Source organism: Echinops telfairi, unplaced genomic scaffold (genome assembly GCF_000313985.2).
Source record: "Echinops telfairi isolate 266 unplaced genomic scaffold, ASM31398v2 ScPeMD7_3533;HRSCAF=4204_0, whole genome shotgun sequence".
Taxonomy (NCBI): Eukaryota; Metazoa; Chordata; class Mammalia; order Afrosoricida; family Tenrecidae; genus Echinops; species Echinops telfairi.
Window position 1 is genome coordinate 79658488 of NW_022107431.1, and position 18773 is coordinate 79677260.

The 18773-nt window shown below is 36.4% G+C and overlaps 1 protein-coding gene across 1 annotated transcript in view; it reads left to right on the forward strand.

The window, feature by feature from the left end:
• Positions 1-18773, forward strand: part of GRIK2 (glutamate ionotropic receptor kainate type subunit 2) — a 754527-nt gene that overhangs the window by 429971 nt on the left and 305783 nt on the right. The window contains exons 7-8 of the mRNA XM_004710894.2: positions 11607-11750; positions 17838-17945. Of these exons, the coding sequence (XP_004710951.1) occupies positions 11607-11750; positions 17838-17945 (252 nt within the window). The remainder of the gene's footprint in view (positions 1-11606; positions 11751-17837; positions 17946-18773) is intronic.

Consider the following 18773-nt stretch of genomic DNA (forward strand, 5'->3'; position numbering starts at 1 on the left):
CACAACACTCTACTTCTTCTGTATTCTACTTTTACTCCAGGTTCTACAATTCATTCTAAGGGCCACATAGAACTCAGAGACAATATTCATGAAGTTAACATGTTGCACTGCTGGTGATAAATTCTCAGGATAAAGTTGTTCATTCACGACATGTTAAAAAGGTTTTTTAGCGCTGCTAATAAATGCCCAAAGGGCATGCTACTCTGCAGTAAACCTCAACCCAGATTCATTCAGCTCAAGCTCCATGAAACAGAAAATCAAGTTTCCCAAATTAAGTGTCTAGAGGCACCCCATTCTTTTAAACCACAACCTGAAAGCCATCAGCTTTACTTCCAGGGGTCAGAAAGCCCAGGTCCCTAAGTTAAGTGTCCACGGGCACCCCACTACACAAGTGAGCCTCCTGCCCACCAAACACTCAGCTTTACTTAATCTGGGCTGAGAAGTACCTTTCTGTTTCATGCCCTAGCTCTTGGTGCTGCTGCTGCTGCTCCTATGAGGTCACAGCTGTCTCTGGATTCAGGAGCCTCACTAGGCTGGGATCTCTGGGTCCAAAGGAGGCTCTCCATTCCTCACTCTTGCTAGTAGTGAAACCCACTCTGTTTCTCAGAGGCTTCATTTTATACCCAGGATTCCATCCCATGAATCTTGTTAAAAATTACTCACATGTAAATCCTATCCAAGTCCCGCCCCCACCCCCCAACCAAGTTCTTACCCAGACCCATGGAGAGAAAGGTTGTCTTGGTGGGAGTTCCAGAGACTCTGGCTGGAAGAGCCACAGTCAATCATCCACTACCTTTCCAGTCTACTTTCAATTAATTTTCTGAATGGCACTGGGCAATGTAAAATAAGTTATTGTGGTAATTAAAATCATTATGTTCTGGTTGGTGGTTCATTATTTTTTTCATCAAGTATAAAAAAAGTATAACTGTCAATTGTTCAATGATACAGCTTAATTGATCATGTCTGATTTAGATGTCTGTCTATTAAAAACACGGGCTGAAAGGTTATGACAGAATATTTGCATTTGGTTTGGAAGGCTTCAGTGATTTCTGTTTTAAATATGTTTGCAACATTGTACTATTAAAGCTTTTTGCTTCAGTTCATAGTCTGATCGTAGGATGAATTTTACTGAATTAAAAAACAACAACAATATTTGCATTTTGGAGGCCTGAAATACATTTCTGTTACATCTCTTCTTTGTTCCATTTTGTGTTGCATAAATCTTATCAATTCACAATATCATAAGGCTATCTCAGTAATTAACTTTTTTCTACTGTTTTGAATGTGTTCATTCCAGAATTAAGGGTCTTCAAGCAATAATTAGAAGACGATTATTATATATTTAATTAAGTAACTAAAAATACGTATATTTTTAGTAATGTTTGTATCATTATTTATAAAGTGCAATTATATATGCATCCCATTATTAATATATATTTCACCTCTGAGGATACAGAAAAGCCCTCTGTCATCAGATCACTTTAACTCACAGAGACCCTGTAGGATAGTGCAGAACTCCTCCTTCAGGTTTCTGATCCTGTGAATTTTTGCAAGCACAGACAACCTCATCCCTCCCTTTCAGAATGACAGGCATGTGTGAATTGCTGACCTTGCATTTGTCAGACCAATTCAGAATATACTAGGCCACCAGGCTTCATTCGACAGGAGATAGAAAATAAAGTCTCAATTTACCCATGGGAAACTAAGCCTGAAGCTGTATTATTTAATTTATTTTCAGTTCTAGTTGTCCAAAATTGCAATAAATTGAGTTAAAAGAGCAAATATTGATTCACCAGCTTGTAAAGTCTACAATTAGCTGTCTTCAAATCTAGGTAGAGCTAGGTGCACACAGAAAGTCCTCAGAAACAGCTCTCTCCTTTTCAGACACACTCCTTTTCAGACAGAGGGAGAGAAGTGGCACCAAGGTTCCCAACCCAACAATAAGGAGTTCCGAGGAAGAAAAGGCTGGTTCCTCATTAATAGACTTGGAAGATTTGGGTATGTGCTTGATGAACAAGGTTTGCATTACTTGATATTGCTTAGAACAATGGTCCACCACTGAGGAAGGGTATTCAGAAGCAACATTGATGAGCAAGGGAAGGCAAGTCTCATACCATTATGGCTGTAATTAGTTAAATCCATATATTTTCAAAGTAGGAAATCTTCTTCTTAAAGTAGTGAAGGAGTGTGAGGTCATCAAGTTAGAGATGAAAAGCATGTTATAAACATATGGGTACATAATTCAAAACTTATTTTTTCTCAAAGATCTCTGCCTGGTGTACATTAATGTTATCAGTTGCTTATATACCTAAGAATTTTAAATACCCTGCCTTATCAATATGAAAATATTTAAAGAGTTTTATAGTTTTTACTTTTATAACTAATCCAATTGACCATTACAACAACTCTCTCAGGTAGGTTGTTATTCTTTTACTTATTTCAAAAATGAGGGAAATGAAGGTAAGAAAAGTAACATAGCTTTCCCACAGTAACTAAACATTACAAAGATAATCGACTAACTTTTAAAAGTTTTCTATAGAAAAGGCATTTTTTTATATTTTTGTGAGAAAATATTATTAGGATTCGTAACTAAGTACTTAAGCATAATGGAAAATGTAATTTGACAACAGGGAAGTCAAAAGCTGTCTACATGTGGCCTCCTCCCTGGGGGACGGAACCAGAAAAGTGGGTGAAGGGAGATGTCAGATAGGGAGAAATATGACAAAATAATAATTTGTAAATTATCAAGGGTTCATGAGGGAGGGGGAACGGGGAAGGATGGGAAAACATGAGGAGCTGATGCCAAGGGCTTGGGTGGAGAGCAAATGTTTTGAGAATGATGAGGGCAATGAATGTACAAATGTGCTTTACACAATTGATGTATGCATGGATTGTGATAAGAGTTGTAAGAGCCCCTAATAAAATATTTTTTTTTAAGTAATAAAGGCAAAAAAAAGAAAGAAAAGAAAACAAAGCCACAACTCAGAGGAAGCCTCCTTCTGGAAGGGGACCCCCAAAGCTGATGCTTGTCCTTCTGTCAGGAGTTTGGCCTGTTTTTGCAAATATTGTGCTGTACTGAACACTGCCTCCAGTCTGTTAGTTATGGCCTGGCTTCTCCCAGCAAGCCTGGAGGCCCCGCCCAGCAAAGCCTGGGGCCCCTCCAAGCCTGCGGCTGGAAACTTTACAAAGAGGTGCAAATGCAGCCCATTAATAAACAAATCCCAACCTTCAAAAAAATAAATAAAAGTTGTATAGTGCATGTCTGAATATGATTTGTTTGCAAATATATAACACTTTGAGGTCCTAGAAGTACTTATTTGTGTTTATACATAATTCCTGTTTTAAATAAGACCATTACTTTTCATTTTTGTGGGGGGGGGAATGAAATATGTAGTCTTAGGTTCTCAACTTAAGGTTCTCAACAGGCATTTGGAATGGATATTTATAACGAACATTTCAACTCATGAACTAGATTTCTGATGTGTTTTGGTTTTTATCCTGTTGGGTCTCAAATGAGAGAGAATCACAATCTGATAACAACATAAACATCTATTCTAATTTATCATATTGGAAAATTAAATTAAATATTGATGAATATGCATTCCAAAATGGAAGAAGCTAATTTGAACTTCAGATATCAAGATAATTGGGTGTATTGGAGACCAGCTGGAAGTGCAAAGAATATTTCCTCTTGATGTTGACTCTTCTCTAGATCAATAGCAGTTCCCAACGTTGTGAAAAGCAGGCAAGATTCAATGGGACCTAAATTGTTTAGCAGAGTGCATTGTTGTTAGAGAGTTCATTAACGACCCCATCAATACTTCGTGGCTTGTTGACAATCGTAAGGGTTTTATGGGATATCTGAAAAGAGAATGAGATATCTCAATGGACTGTTCTTGGTAGGAAAAATTTAATTAGGTAAGAATAATTACATTAGTTAAATGAAACTTTTAATTGAAAACCTGTTGGCATTTTCTAGCCTAATTCACAGGTGTATTGTGATCATTTATATTTTAAAAGTGAGGATTTTCTCTGCATGAGGTTTGAAAAACAACTGAACATCTTGGAATTTGTGTATAAATGTTTCAAGAGGTTTAGAATGAGTAAAAACAAATGGGGTTTTCTGTTTGGGAAATGGTTCATTTTAAAGATATATGTAGGAAAGAAAGAAAATTATGTAGAGCATATTCATGCAGAGTGCATATAATTCTTGGAAATAATGCCAAACAGTTATCTTCTAAAGGTTTCACAATTGTAACTTTAAAAGTCCATAGAGTGAATTTCATGCATTTTAAAGTTCTAAAGGATTATGGAGAAACAATGCTATTATTATAAACTATCATGTTGTCTATTGCTGAGGAAAATGGTATCCAACAAGATACCTTATAGGAATGAGATTTTACAAAATTACAAACCAAATGTAAACCTAAAAAGCTAACGAAAAACCTTACCACCAAAATTAGCATTGGCCATGCTTTAAGCTTGTTTCACTGGGTATTGTTAAAAAGAGGGCAACTATCTGTCACAATTTTTGGTAGCATTTAGCCTAAGCCAGAAAGCACAGGTCTAGAGAGACAAGAACCTTTATTCAAATTCACAGAGCACCAAATGAATAAACCTGTAATTTGTTATCGTCTTAAACTGAGTCTAAGTTACTTCTTATCTGAATTCCAGAAGCCACTACAGACCATGTATTTCTATGTTAGGGCTTCAGAGCTTTGCTGAATTCCAATATTTCTCTTAAATCCCCAATTCAGCTCTGAGGGTGACTGTTTCTATTATTTTTCTTCTCTCTCTCTCTCTCTCACTCTCTCTCCCTCTCTCTCTCTCTCTCTCCTTATCTACATGGGTACCACCCACATGAGCACCACAAGGTAGACACAAAAATCTATATATTTAAAAAGCTCTTTATCTTACAATTTATGCAATCTCTTTTATTCACCTAATTTACAAGAATATCTCTCATTAGTTCAAAATCTGGAGTATAAGCAGACCCATATTCTCACTATGTAAAAAAATGCTAAGGAAGATAGAATACTGGGCTATTAACAAAAGAATGACCTTGGATTTTAGATTTTGTTCATAGAGTATCAGGAAGAGAGGGAAGGTTTGAAAGCAAGTGAGAAATTTAGTAACACAAAGTTAAAAAAAAAAACCCAAAGAAAATGTAAGACAAGTATTAGCAGGTTTTATTGGGTCATGCAGGGAATGATATGAACACAAAAAATAATTGCTGAAGAAAGTGATCTTTCATTTCCCCTCTATCTATGAATTTGCATGAAATGTTGATAAGGAATTTTTTAAAAGAAGTGCATAAAGCATAATAATTTGTGAGGACACGACGGATAAATAAAGGAACGTAGTTGTTATATCAAGGCCGATATAAAATCAATAGGAGATGTGGGTTTTCTAAGACTATGAAAATAAACCATGGGGCGCTTTAAAATCTGCGTATAATAAACCCATTCGTTTATGGATAAACTGAAGATTTCAAAAAAATGAGAGACTGGCATGTCCAGGCCCACATTGTTTGTGTAAAATCATCTTTTCCACAGCAGTCCTCCCTGCAGTAACTAATAAATGTCACTGTTGTATTTAGGGGTCTCTTGCTGAGGGACGTGGTTAATGTGTTTAACTGCTAATCCAAAGATTAAGGGTTTGGGTCTTCCCACAAGGTCCTTGAAAGAAAGACCTGGTAAATCCACTGTTGATGAATCAAGCATTTTCAGAAACTAATACTGTGTATATCCGAGTATAAGTTGACCCAAATATCAGCGGAGACACCTAATTTCACCCTAAAAACTGCCTTAAAACGTGCTGAAAACTTTGGCTTATACCCGAGTATCCGCGGGATATAGTTCTACTCTGGCAGGTTAGAACAGGGTAGCTTTGAGTTGGAAAAGACTTGCTAGCAGCCAATTTTTGTGTTTTTAAATAGTGTATTATCACTTATTCTCTATTTGTAAGCTCTAAACAATAATGTGGCAACCCACCTTATTCAGTGTCTATTCATTTACTTTAATTTTAAATTGTATTGAATTGTAGCATCATGCACACACCACATTTTCCAGGGAGAAAGTCATTGTGGGGTGGTAATCTTATTCCTGTTCTTTCTCCTCCCAGATTCGGATTTGTCTCTTGAACAGAACAAGGCCTGTTCCTCATTTAGGCTAGCAGCGGGTTGACACATTATACTTTCTAAACAGGTCACTAACTTTGGATAGTATCCATCTCAAAGAGACTATTGCTTTTCGGGTGCTCATCAGCATCAGCATCGAACACCTGCCTATGCACCCTGTGCCAGGAATTGTGTAAACTGCTTTAATGCATTATCTCATGCAGTCTGTGCAGTGCGCGCAGCTGCTGGGAAAGAACCCTTTCGATGTAGTACAAAGAGGTGGCAACTGAGAAAGTGTACAGCAGCTGCACTCTAACTGGGAGAATTGTCTCTGACAATGGGCTCCCAGCAGAGCCTGTGGGCATATCTTTGTCAGTCCCTCTGCACTTAGCAAACCTGGCTCACCTGCTCTCTGCCAGGCAGCGTGCTGAGGGCAGTGTATCAGCTGAATGTGTGAATACACTTGCTTTATTTACTCAATGGAGTTGCCCGAGGCTTGTGCTGAAGGTGCAAAAGAGCTCTCCTGGTCGGAATCCACTGCTTCCCCAGTCACTGTCAATATGCACATTTGCTATGTGAAGAATCAACATTTGTAATTGTCTGTCTCCTGGTACTAGCACCTTTTACAAGCCGGGTTTTTGGGAACAAGGAAGAGAGAGTGAGCAGATCCTCAATTTTATTTCCAATTAAAAAGTGAGAGAAGATGTAAAAGGGCACAGAACATGTGTTTGGGGTTATTTATTTTAGATAAAGGGTTGAGTCAATGAAAGAGCCAGTGTTCATAATCTTCTATTCCATTTCTGAAACCATGCTGCTCTTTGTGCTGTGCACTGAACTTCAGTTGGGAATTCAGAAATGAGCAAAATCAGAGAAGTAAGAGTTCCAGAATGGATCTGCCACCTGCCAGCCTGCATTCAGATCTCAAAGGGGACCTGCCTGGACTTATTTAATGGAAAGATAAATGTGTTCACAGAACTGTTACTATAAATTCATTTAGAAATGGGACAGAGGCTGCACTGCCGTTCCTCCTAGCTCTGAGCTACTGGCAGATTTGGTTCAGTGTGCCCCTGGGAGGTAATACGTTGTGGCTCTGTGGCAACGTGTGATTGTGATTCAGAGCTCTGTAAGACCCTTTTCTTTCGCTGTCTAATTGAACTTTTTGGTTGAATTCATCTATTCATTGAAAAATGCTTGTATACACTTACTCTGGACATGACAATGCATAGAATACTGTGTTAGAACAGTTTGTAGGTTATTAAAGTGATAGATGTAGGTATTATCTAAAAGATACTGTGGTCAAAGAAGGGGGAAGCATAAATGTATTGACTACAATCAGAATGTGCAAGTGAGAAAGAACACAAAATCACTAGTATTTAATATGGGGGGATTCTAGATAATTCTAAAGAATAATAAAATCAATGTACCATCTTCTCTCAAAAATATATGCTCTTTCGATTTTGAATAGCGCCTTAAGGTAAAATTTGTCACATTTTTGTTTAGGATATCAAATTATATAGTTGTATGAATCTATGGAATATTTTCATCCAATCAAGCTGTGAACATAACTGCATATTATTAAATTCAATGTCAGATGTACTGGGAACAAGGTAGGGTTTCTATTCCCGTAAAGAGTCACCGTCTCAGAAACTCCTAGGGGCAGTTCTGCTCTTTGGTTCTCTATGAGTTGGCCTCAACTCAATGGCAATGAGTTTGGTTTAGTTGGATGTGCTTGTACACTAGGTCAAGAATCCTAATATGCAAAAATGCTTAAGCTAAAAGTGGAAAATTATTACAAATGGCATGCTGCTTGTTACAATAGAGAAAATGCATTAGAAAAACCAGTGTCCCAGGTTCTCTCGGGCAAAAATTGACAGGAATCAAGATACCATACTACCAGGCATAAAGAAGACTTCCGAAGTATGCTGCCTCCTTAGAAGGGATTGTGTGTGTGTGTGTGTAATGGTTTTTGCCAAGGAAAGTTTTTAACATATCAGGGAGAATTACAAACCAATGTGCCTTTCTAACTTTGTAGATAGTTCCATTTTCCCCTCCTCTAACTGGTGGTCCTGTTTCATGGGGGGAAAAAATGTTTTCTCTGCTTTTTTCCCTTCCTTTCCTCCCTCCTTCTGCTTTTCCTTCCTTCCCTTGCTTCCTATTTATTTATTTTGGGTTTGCAAGTCTTAGAACAGCTAACCTGTTCTAAGGGTGTTTAGTGCTGATTGTTCCAGCTATCAGAAGCAGAAAAAATGTACTCATAAATGTTGACATGAAGCAATTACTTCTTAGTACTGGATCCTCTAACAAATAAAATTTAAATACGATTAAATGATTTTATATTGGAAATTTAGATGAAATTAAAACACAAATATTCTAAACTATTCATAGGATCTGTTTTTATTATTGCTTTATATTTGGGGAATTGTTTTAATTATACATACAAAATAAAAACATTCAACAACATTAATTTTCATCATTAGAAATGTGAGCCCATCTAAGTTCCCTGATTTTTCAATCATTTAAAAATGCAAAATAAGCTTTTCTAGAGCATAAAGGAAGTGTAAGCCTCGATGTATCTCACTGTTCTTTCAATACTCAAAAATCTCATCAGTCACCAGGTAACTCGAAGTAGATGCAATAGCACTGGATGACTAAACCAATTTCTGTAGCAATAGCTCAGCCGTAGAAATTAGCATTTGCCACTCTTCCACCTGCATCGCCATGCCTGAAAGGAATTAGACTATGTAGATAAACTCAGCAGTAAGTTAGTGAGAAGGTTAGTGCATATTTAGAATGCATTCAAATATGCTTTTATTGTCTTATTCAAGCCACGGGTTTTTACTCCCATTTGAAAACTTGTTTTAGTTTAGCTGAAAAGTCTAAGGCTACAGTGTACACTTTAAAAGGTTTATAACTCAAAACCCTGGTTTATAGACATTTTTTCAGGTTAACCACCTTATTTTGAAAACTACAGCCTCAATTCCAGTCTGGTCCAAAGTGGCACGCATTCCAATCAGTAGATGCTTGACCTAGTTGTGGGTCCTGGATCTCCACCTTGGACTCAGTTTGAACTAAGTCCATCTTTTTTTTTTCTTCTAAGATGTTTTTTAGGTAATCTACGTTTTCGTAATTCTAGTGTACTTATTTCTCTTTGATATTTTTCCCCATTATTAACCCATATGTTAACCACATTCTGGTGGTTAACACAGTATTTGATTGTCTCTTTGAAACCTGGTTTTTCATTTCCTAGTTGTGTGATTTTACATAGTTAACTTCTCGCCACCATTTCTTTATTGGTAAAGTCAAGCAATAATAACAGTTTCCATAGTATTATTATGAGGGTTAAGTCAGTTAAATGATATATATTAAGTGTTCACATAGATATATGTAATGGTGTATGTTGACAATGCAGTTTTGCAACCTAATTTTACACTTGACATTATGTTATGTGTAATTTCCTTCAATTTTTAAAAAATATGATTTTTAATAATTATACAAAAAAACCCATCAGATTGGCTTTATTTTAGTATTTCTTTATTTGGACATTCAGCAGATTTACATATATATCTAAGTATTCATACTTAAAGTGTAGAAAATAGGACTTGTGCTAATTGCTGATGTTTTCCTCTGTTTATAAAATATTTCTACAGGATATGAATGACTATAAATTTCTCACACCCTAGAATGCATTTGAATAGACAAAGATATACATATATTTTAGTTTAGTTTAATTGACCAAAGACAGTAATATTTCACTCGGAAACATTCTTTAGAAGCATACAGATACACGTAGATAGGAGCACTAGTGGCACAGCCAGGTAAGCATTGGACTGCTGACCTAAGATCAGTCGGGCCAACCCACACAGCCTTGGAAACCCTCTATAGGTGAGCTAAGAGTTGGAATATACTCAATGGCTATGGGTTTGAATATATATATATATATTTGTTTAAATTAGGTCAAGTGAACTTGAGGAGTCCTAGTGGTGTAGTGCGTTTTAATTTGGGCTGCTAACTACAGGTCAGAAGTTCTAAACCACCAGCCTCACCAAGGGAAAAAGATGAAACTTTCTACTCATGTAAAGATTTATAGTCTCCGGAACCCACATGAGCAGCTATACTTTGTCCTATAGGATTATGTTTTTTTTTTTAAAGTCAATTTTTTCTGGCGATCAAATCTGTCTGTTGTATTTGATAAATATAGTCATGGCTACTTGTGGTACATGAACTATGTCCTTTGAATGTAAACTCAGGCCAATGACAAATATCATACTGTTAGATGTCCATATCAACTCCACTATTCACATTGTTCCTGTGCAGCCAAAAATATATGTGAAAGTAGTCAATTGGTATATATAAAATTAAAGTTATGAATCTGACCTATACTCCCAGAAGATCTATGAACTACACAATGCTATTGTTATTATTCTTTTCTGTTACCATATTGCTCTTTTTATCTGACTTCTGTTTCATATTGTTAAAGCTTCTTGGGTTCCATTTGCATGAAAGCTACTGTGTGTACTCATTTTGCATTGCATTGCGGCAAAGACAGGGTTCCTATTCATTTTAGAATTCATTTCACAGCTCACGAATTGTGTGAATGAGAAGAGGAAATGTATGCTTTTTTCCTCCAAAGCCCGCCAAGCAGATGGCCCAAAGTTCATTGCCACCAGCACTGTCAGTGTGGCCTTCTTCTGTAGGTAGTGAGCTCGGCATCAGTTTGTCCCGCACAACATGAGGGTGTATTTAACGCAGTACTTGACAATCACTAAGCCTCCATCTTGTTGTGACTTACAAACATTTTTATTTACTTTTTAAACCATCAGTCTCTAAAGTGACTGGGCCTTTGAGCAGGTGCAACCACGGTGAAATTTATATTCACTTTACTTGAGAAGGCAGAGTAAACTTCCATTCAGATGGAAATTGTGGGGAAGGAAGCAGTACAGAGATGAAGCTTAGTTCCCTGGAAAGGGATTAGTACTTGTATTGAGATTCAAAGTTGTAGCATTGCTTCTGTGACTGAACCCTTTAAAAATTGAAGAACAGATCAGGGTTCATGTCTTTGAGCTTCATAGGTGAACTAACCTCAATTATAAAATCTCCTTTTCTCTCCTCTGCAAGGAAATTGCTTATTTATTGACTTTATTTTAAAAATATAATTTATGTAATCATTCCTTATATTGACAATTCTATTCAATGTGTCTGAGAGGGTAAAGTGTGAGATAGTCAGAGAGGAGATTAACAAAGGAGAAGAACGAAAAAGACCTGAATATCTTTATGTTTTCTATATCAAGATATTCCAGGACAATATAAACATGGGAATGGGAGAGGTGGGTCACATGTTCTAAGGGTGCTAATATAGTAATTTGATCACTGTGACTTGTTTAAGAGGTTGAAGATGGTTTTTGATATCGGGCAAAGGAAAACCACGTGTTCTACAGGTTTCACACGCCGCATTGACTGCTGTTCATTTGGGGGTTTGCTTCTCTTTCAGACTGATGCAGCTCTGATGTACGATGCTGTGCATGTGGTGTCCGTGGCCGTCCAGCAGTTTCCCCAGATGACAGTCAGCTCCTTACAGTGTAATCGGCACAAACCCTGGCGTTTTGGGACCCGCTTTATGAGCCTCATTAAAGAGGTAGGGGAAGAGTATGCTTGGTCTCCTTGGGCCTCGATCAGAATGAATACAGGGATGTTAGGTTTTCCTAGCCCGTGATCTTACACTTTCATCACTTAAATTGCACTTTTTGTTTGTTTGTTTCTGTCCACCTTCCACATAAGCACAATTAATATTGAAAAATAAAGAGTAAGGGGCCAGTGAGGAAAATTGTGTCATAAATATATGGCCTATTTGGAATATCTGCAATGGTCTGAACAGATAACATCTGTGACATATGAGAGCTGGCCCCATGAGAATCTTAGTGTTAGTTAACCTGCAGTCCTATACTCACAGATGTTTAAGCAGGATGGGTTGTATTTTAGGCAGGCAGAATATATATGCATTGCATTTTTAAGACTAATGTAAGTTGCACTGTATTTAAATGTATGCCCAATTTACAGACCTTATAATACATGCATTTAAATATATGATTCCAAAATAGAATATCTACTTATTTTATTATACTAACAGTTAATATCAAGTGGGATATATGGATTCATAAAAGTGCTTAGTTTACAACATATTGTAGAAAACAGCTATTCTTATGACTGTGCATCATTTCTGTATGACTGTTATTGTAATACATCAAATTGTGTGTGGGGTGGAAAAAAAAGGAGGAAAATTCTTATAGATAAATCCATCTTGTTTGTAAATAGGTAGGTAAGTAGATCACTAGATTTCCTGTTTCATCAGGAAATTCTTGCAGCAGATTAGCATACTCTTCATTTGATTACAGAAGGAATTGTCATTATGTGAATATTTAACTAAGCCTTATGCTCTACTACAAAAATTCATTTTTTGTTTTTGTTTTTTGCTTAGAATTATTTTATTTTCCATTTTATTTTTAAACAGCTTTGCTGGCACACACTCCATATCATCATACAATTCAACAGTTCAGTCTTATCAAGAAGAGTTGTGCAATCATTACTGCAATCAATATTAAAACATTTTCTTCTTTCTTATACTCATTGCTGTTAGCTCCCCATTAAAAACTAGAACTTTAAAATGAGTCGAAATGGAGATTAAATCATAAGGTACTAATTTTTAAAATTAGATATTATAATTTTGTTTATATCTTTTGTTATGATTTAACAAGTGATCAGTTAATCTTATACTGAATAAATAATAGTAAGTCTAAAAACACAATAAAAAATATATCAGAATATCAAGACCTTGAAAAAATAGATTCAAGTATTTTCATTTGATTCTTATCAAACGTTCATTGAATGAAAATATTCATTTAATTTGTATGTTTTTCATCCACTACTTTTTTATATCTGATTTATAGCTGAGCATCAAAGAGCTGGAAACATAATTCACAGGTTTAGTTATTTGATAATTTTCATTTCTGATCTAGCACTTTAGCTTTGAGGGCTTGGCATGTGTCAAGCAACTTAGGAGAAATAACTTATGAAACTTGCTATTGTGTTTATTGTAGGGTGTTATTGTGGAGTTTGTCCATTAAATCAGATGGTCCCCATTATGTGGCTCAAAAGCAGAAATTGTTGTCTGGTTTCAATATCGGGAAAACTCTGTTTCCTCCCAGCAACTGCTTTATCATATGTTCTGCAACTTATTTACAGTATTTATGATTTTGTCTTTGCTTTGTTTGTTAGGAATTTCAGAATTCAGTTTATAATTTATATAATTTGAAATCACCTGTTTTACATTTTTAGTGCTTTCTCTATCCCTGATCGTTCTCCATCCCTGAATATTGTTTCAAATTCTACACTTCTATTTCTGTATTATTTAATTTTTTTGTGTATGCTTAATACTGTTCGTTTTTCTTGCTTTTTGGAATAAATGGGTTAAAATTTCCATTTCTTCATAAGTGAAGATCAATTGACATGTTTAACAGTATTCGTGACACAATTCCTTATTCATATAAATTCGTATTAGAATTTTCTATTTAATTTCCTCTGTGTTATTCTACAAATGTTTAGGAGTTCCCACATATAACTGAAAAATATGTGCACTCTATGTTATGGTATGTCAAATGTGGCAATAATTACATGAATTTTCATTCTGTTGAAATGCCACTCTTAACTTACTGGATTTGACTTCTTTGGAAGTATGCAAGTTTAAGCATTACGTTTTTGGGCATATGTTACATCCTTGAAAGTTTTCACATGTGACTATTTTACCAAGCTCGTTACAGCGCAATATCTCATTTTGGACATATAGCTAGCAGGGCGGAGGCCATCATTTTTCAGTCAATGTGTCATATACATTGGTTTGTGTTGCCGTGATGCTGGAAGCTATGTCAATGGCATTGCAAATACCAGTAGGAACATTTAAAGTGAACCGGTTTTAGCAGAGCTTCAAGACTGAAAGGGACTATTAAGAAGAAATAGTTTGTCAACTTCAGAGGAATGAGCCACTGAAAAAGCCTACGGCAGCATGCAAACGTTGGCAGTTACTGAAAACCTAATGAATAAAAGCAGAATGTGGGCAGAGAGCTTGTCAGAAGGTTAGCCCCTCAGGTCAGAAGTCATTCAATAGATGCCTGAGGCAAAGCTGCATCTCCATGTAGAGCTGATCATTACCAAATGGATGAAGTAAAAGCCTCTGAGACTCTCATTGCTGACTCAAAATGTGTAGAAAAAACTACAAACATCAATTAGTAATTGGAACTTGGAATGTACAAAGTATGAATTAAGGAAAATTGGAAATTATTAAAAATAAAATGAAAACGTAAAGTTTGGTATTCTGGCTATTAATGTGCTGAAGTGGATTGGCATGGGCCATTTTGAACCAGATAATCATATGGCTTTCCATACCAGGATTGACACAAAAAAGAACAATGTCATTACATTTGTTGTCAAAGGGACATTTCAAGATCTGTCTTGAAGACAATGCTGTCTGCTACAGGTTAATATTTATCTAAATACAAGGTACTCCAGTCAATAAAATTATTACTCAAATGTATGCACCATTCACTAAGGCTAACGATGCAGAAATTGTAGAATGTTATGAATATCTTCATTCTGAAAATGATCAAACATGCAGTCAACTTGTATTGATAATTATTGGGGATGAGCATGCAAAAGTTTGAAATAAAGAGGAAAGAGCAGTAATTGGCAAGTATGGGCATGTTGAGAGAAACAAAGCTGGAGATCCCATAAAGAATTTTGCATGACTAACAACTTCTGCATCTCAAATAGCAATTTTTTACAACTAAAATGGCAATTTATACATGTGGACTTCTCAGATGGAATACATAAAAATAACATCGATTCTATCTGTGGGAAGAGATGATGGAGATGCTGAATGTCATCAGCTAAAACCAGGCCAGGGGCCAACTGTTTAAGTTCAGGTTGAAGTTGGAAGTAATGAGAAATCCACAACAGCCAAAACACAACCTAGTATATCCCGCCCAAGTTTCAAGAACATCTCAAAAATAGAGTTATGCAATTAAACTGGTGTTGGGAGACCTGATGAGCTGTGGGATGACATTGATTACTTACAAAGAAAGAAAAGGTCATTAGAAAGACAAGAAAAAAAGAAAAGATAAAAATTAGATATCAGAAGACTATGAAATATGCTATTAATATCGAATAGCTAAGGCAAGTAAAGAAATGATGGCATCAAACTTTGAACAGAAAATTTCAAAGAGCCACTCATAAAGGAAAAATAAACTATTGTCATATATGTGTAAGGACATAGAGAAAGACAACAACAAAGGAAGAAGGCGCGCAGAGCATCTGGAACTGGAAGAAGTCAAGCAGAGGGTCGAGTTGCAACACCAGAAGGTTCTCTGGGCAAACTACTGCACGGCGCAGGACACATCGAAAGAAGATGAAAGGAGTACACACAGTTATGCACCAAAAAGAACTAGTCAGCAGTTAGCCGCTTCACAAGGTCGCATATGACCAAGAACCAGTGGCACTGTTGGGCCACTTCCAAACTGCATTGGAAGCAACAGGCAAAAGCAGGGCTCCAGGATGTGATAGAACACCAATTGAAGTGTTTCAACTGGCTGGTTGGCACACTGGAAGCACTCACTCATCTATGCCAAGAAATTTGGAAGACAATTGCTTGGTAGACTGACAGGAAGGGATCCGTAGTTGTACCCATTCCAAAGACAGTTTACTCAACAGAATGATCGAATTAAAAAACAATATTGTTGGTGTCGCATGCAAGAGAAGTTTTGATGAGCCATCCAACAATGGTTGCAGCTGTACATTGACCAGAGCTGCCAAATGTTCAGAAGAGGATGCCCAACAAGGGAAATCATTGCTGACGTCAGATGTGCAAGTAGAGAATACCGCAAAGATGTTACATGTGTTTCACTGAACATGCCAAGGCATTTTACTGTGTGGATCATAACAAACTGGATAAACTTACAAAAAGCGGGAGTTCTAGAACACTTCATTGTGCTCATGTGGAACATGTACATGCATCAAGAGTCAGTTATGAGGACAATAAAAAGGAATACTGCGTGGTTTAAAATCAGGAAAGGTGTGTGACAGGGTTGTATCCTCCCAACGTAATGATTCAATCTATATGCTGAGCTAATACGAAGAGAAGCTGGCTTAGAGGAAGAAGCATGTGCTGTCAGGACCTGAAGAAGGCTTATTACCAACCTGCAGTGTGAAAGTGTTACAGCCTTGCTCGCTGAACGTGAGGAAAACTTGGAGTACTTGCTGATAAAGATCAAGGATTGCAGCCTTCAGTATGGATTACAGCTCAATGTAAAGGAAAACAAAATCTTCACAACTGTATCAATAGGTAACATGATGATAAATGGAGAAAAGGTTGAAGTTGTCAAGGATTTCATCTTGCTTGGATCCACAATCAGTGCCCAGGGAGGCAGCAGTCAAGTGATCAAACAGTGCATTACATTAGGTAAAGTTGCTGCACGAAACCTATATACGGTCTTGAAAAGTAAGGGTGTTACTTTGAGAAGGAAGGTATACCTGACCTAAGCCAGAATATTTTCATTGCCTCATATGCATGTGAAAGTTGGACACTAAATAAAGAAGATGGAAGAAAAGCTGATGTATTTGCACTGTGATGCTGGAGAAGGTTCATGAAAGTGCCGTGATCTTCCAAGAGAACAGTCAGATCTGTCTGGGGAGAGTTACATCCAGAATGTCCCTTAGAAGCAAGGATGGCATGACTTCCTCTCACGTATTTTGGACATGTTATCAGGAGAGAGCAGTCCCTAGAGAAGGACGTCATGCTGGGTAAAGTGCAGGGACAGAGAACAAGAGGAAGGTCCTAGCTGAGATGGATTGACATAATCATGCACCAGTGGGCACAAGCTAAGAAGACATGGGAGATGGCGCAGGTCTGAGAATTGTTGCAGTCTCTGGTACCTGGGGTTGCTATGAGCCGGAACTGGTTCAACAGCTCCTAGTAGCAGCAATAGGCTGGGGAACGTTTTCATATATACAACGTATAAGTATTTGCTGAAAGATGAACCCATTGGTTTGACAGATTACTGGAGTTCCAACTATCTGTTTCTCTTCTGGAGAATGGCTTCTACTGGAAGTGTAACTTGATTTGGAATAATTATCACATTTATTTTCCCAGTCTCACTTGAGTAAAAATAATTAGTTAATTATTCTAATTCAGAAGAGTGTTTAATTTAAGTATTCTTATATAGAGCTCACTGTACTTGGTTTCTTTCAGTGTAATAAAATGAATATAATTTTATATTATTATGAATTTAGGAATGGTTTTTTTATAGTAGAAGTTATATTGTAATTTCTAGTGAGATGGTTACTATTTCATATAAGTAGTAACATTCTTCTCATGTAGATAACTATGTTAATTATTTTAAATAGCTTCAAATTGTCATAAAACAAGGGTACACAGAGAAAATAATACACATAGGAAAAGTACATTACATAAAATAAAATGTACAATAAATATTATGCAATGGTTAAAAGAATTTATTTTTATACAAGCAAATTTCAAATTAAAGTAGATACACAAAATATTTTTTTAATATAAATAAAATATCTGAAAAGATAAAACATTTCCTTTTCTATCAAAAAGGACTTCATTTCTCCGTATTTTTACTTATTTATTAATCAACCTCTTTTTCTTTTGTCTTAGGCACACTGGGAAGGCCTTACAGGCAGAATCACTTTCAATAAAACCAATGGCTTACGGACTGATTTTGATTTGGACGTGATCAGCCTCAAGGAAGAAGGTCTTGAAAAGGTACTGAAGCACTCAGCTGCTTATTAGTCATTACATAGAACATATCCTAATAGAGAAAGTGTTAAGCTCTACTGTAGCCACATGTTATTGACATTATATAATAGCCATTATGATTCAAGAGTAATGATTCCTTAAGATAACAGAAATACTTTCACTTCGCACCTGTAATTTTTCTGATACTTTGAAATGTGTATAATGTTAGCCATAAGATTTAATAGAGCAATCACAAAATACTTAGCTTAATATGTGTATTTGTATATGGATCTTAGAACCACCATGGTTTCAGAGAATTGATTACCTGGAGCTGGACATTAAACAAAAAAAGGAAAGAAAGTTTAAGTACAGAATTATATTCCCACTGCTGGATTATATTTAAATAAAATCCCCAAATTGATGTTATCAAAATAAATTAGATGCGAACATTATTGCTGGAGGTACTATACTGCATGTATTTTTTTACTTGACTCTATGCTTAGGTTCAAGGTAAAGTGTTTTAAGACTTGCGGCGTAGTGGGTTACCTGTGGGGCTGTGAACTGCAAGGCCAGCAGTTCGAAACCACCAACTGCTGCTGGGAAGAAATACTAGACTTCCCACTCCTGTAAAATTTTAAAGTGTTGGAACCCTTGAGGGACAGTTCTACTCTGTCCGAGAAGGTCATGATGAGTCAGAATTTACTTGATGGCATTGAGTTTGGTTTGGCGTTTGGAGACTTAAGGTTGTGTGCTTATATCGAGAATATTAGAGCTTAAATTTGCTTAATATTTGTAATGCATGTAACTACCTTGTTCCCAGGGTGAGAACATTAATGATGGAGGGTAGCCATGTTT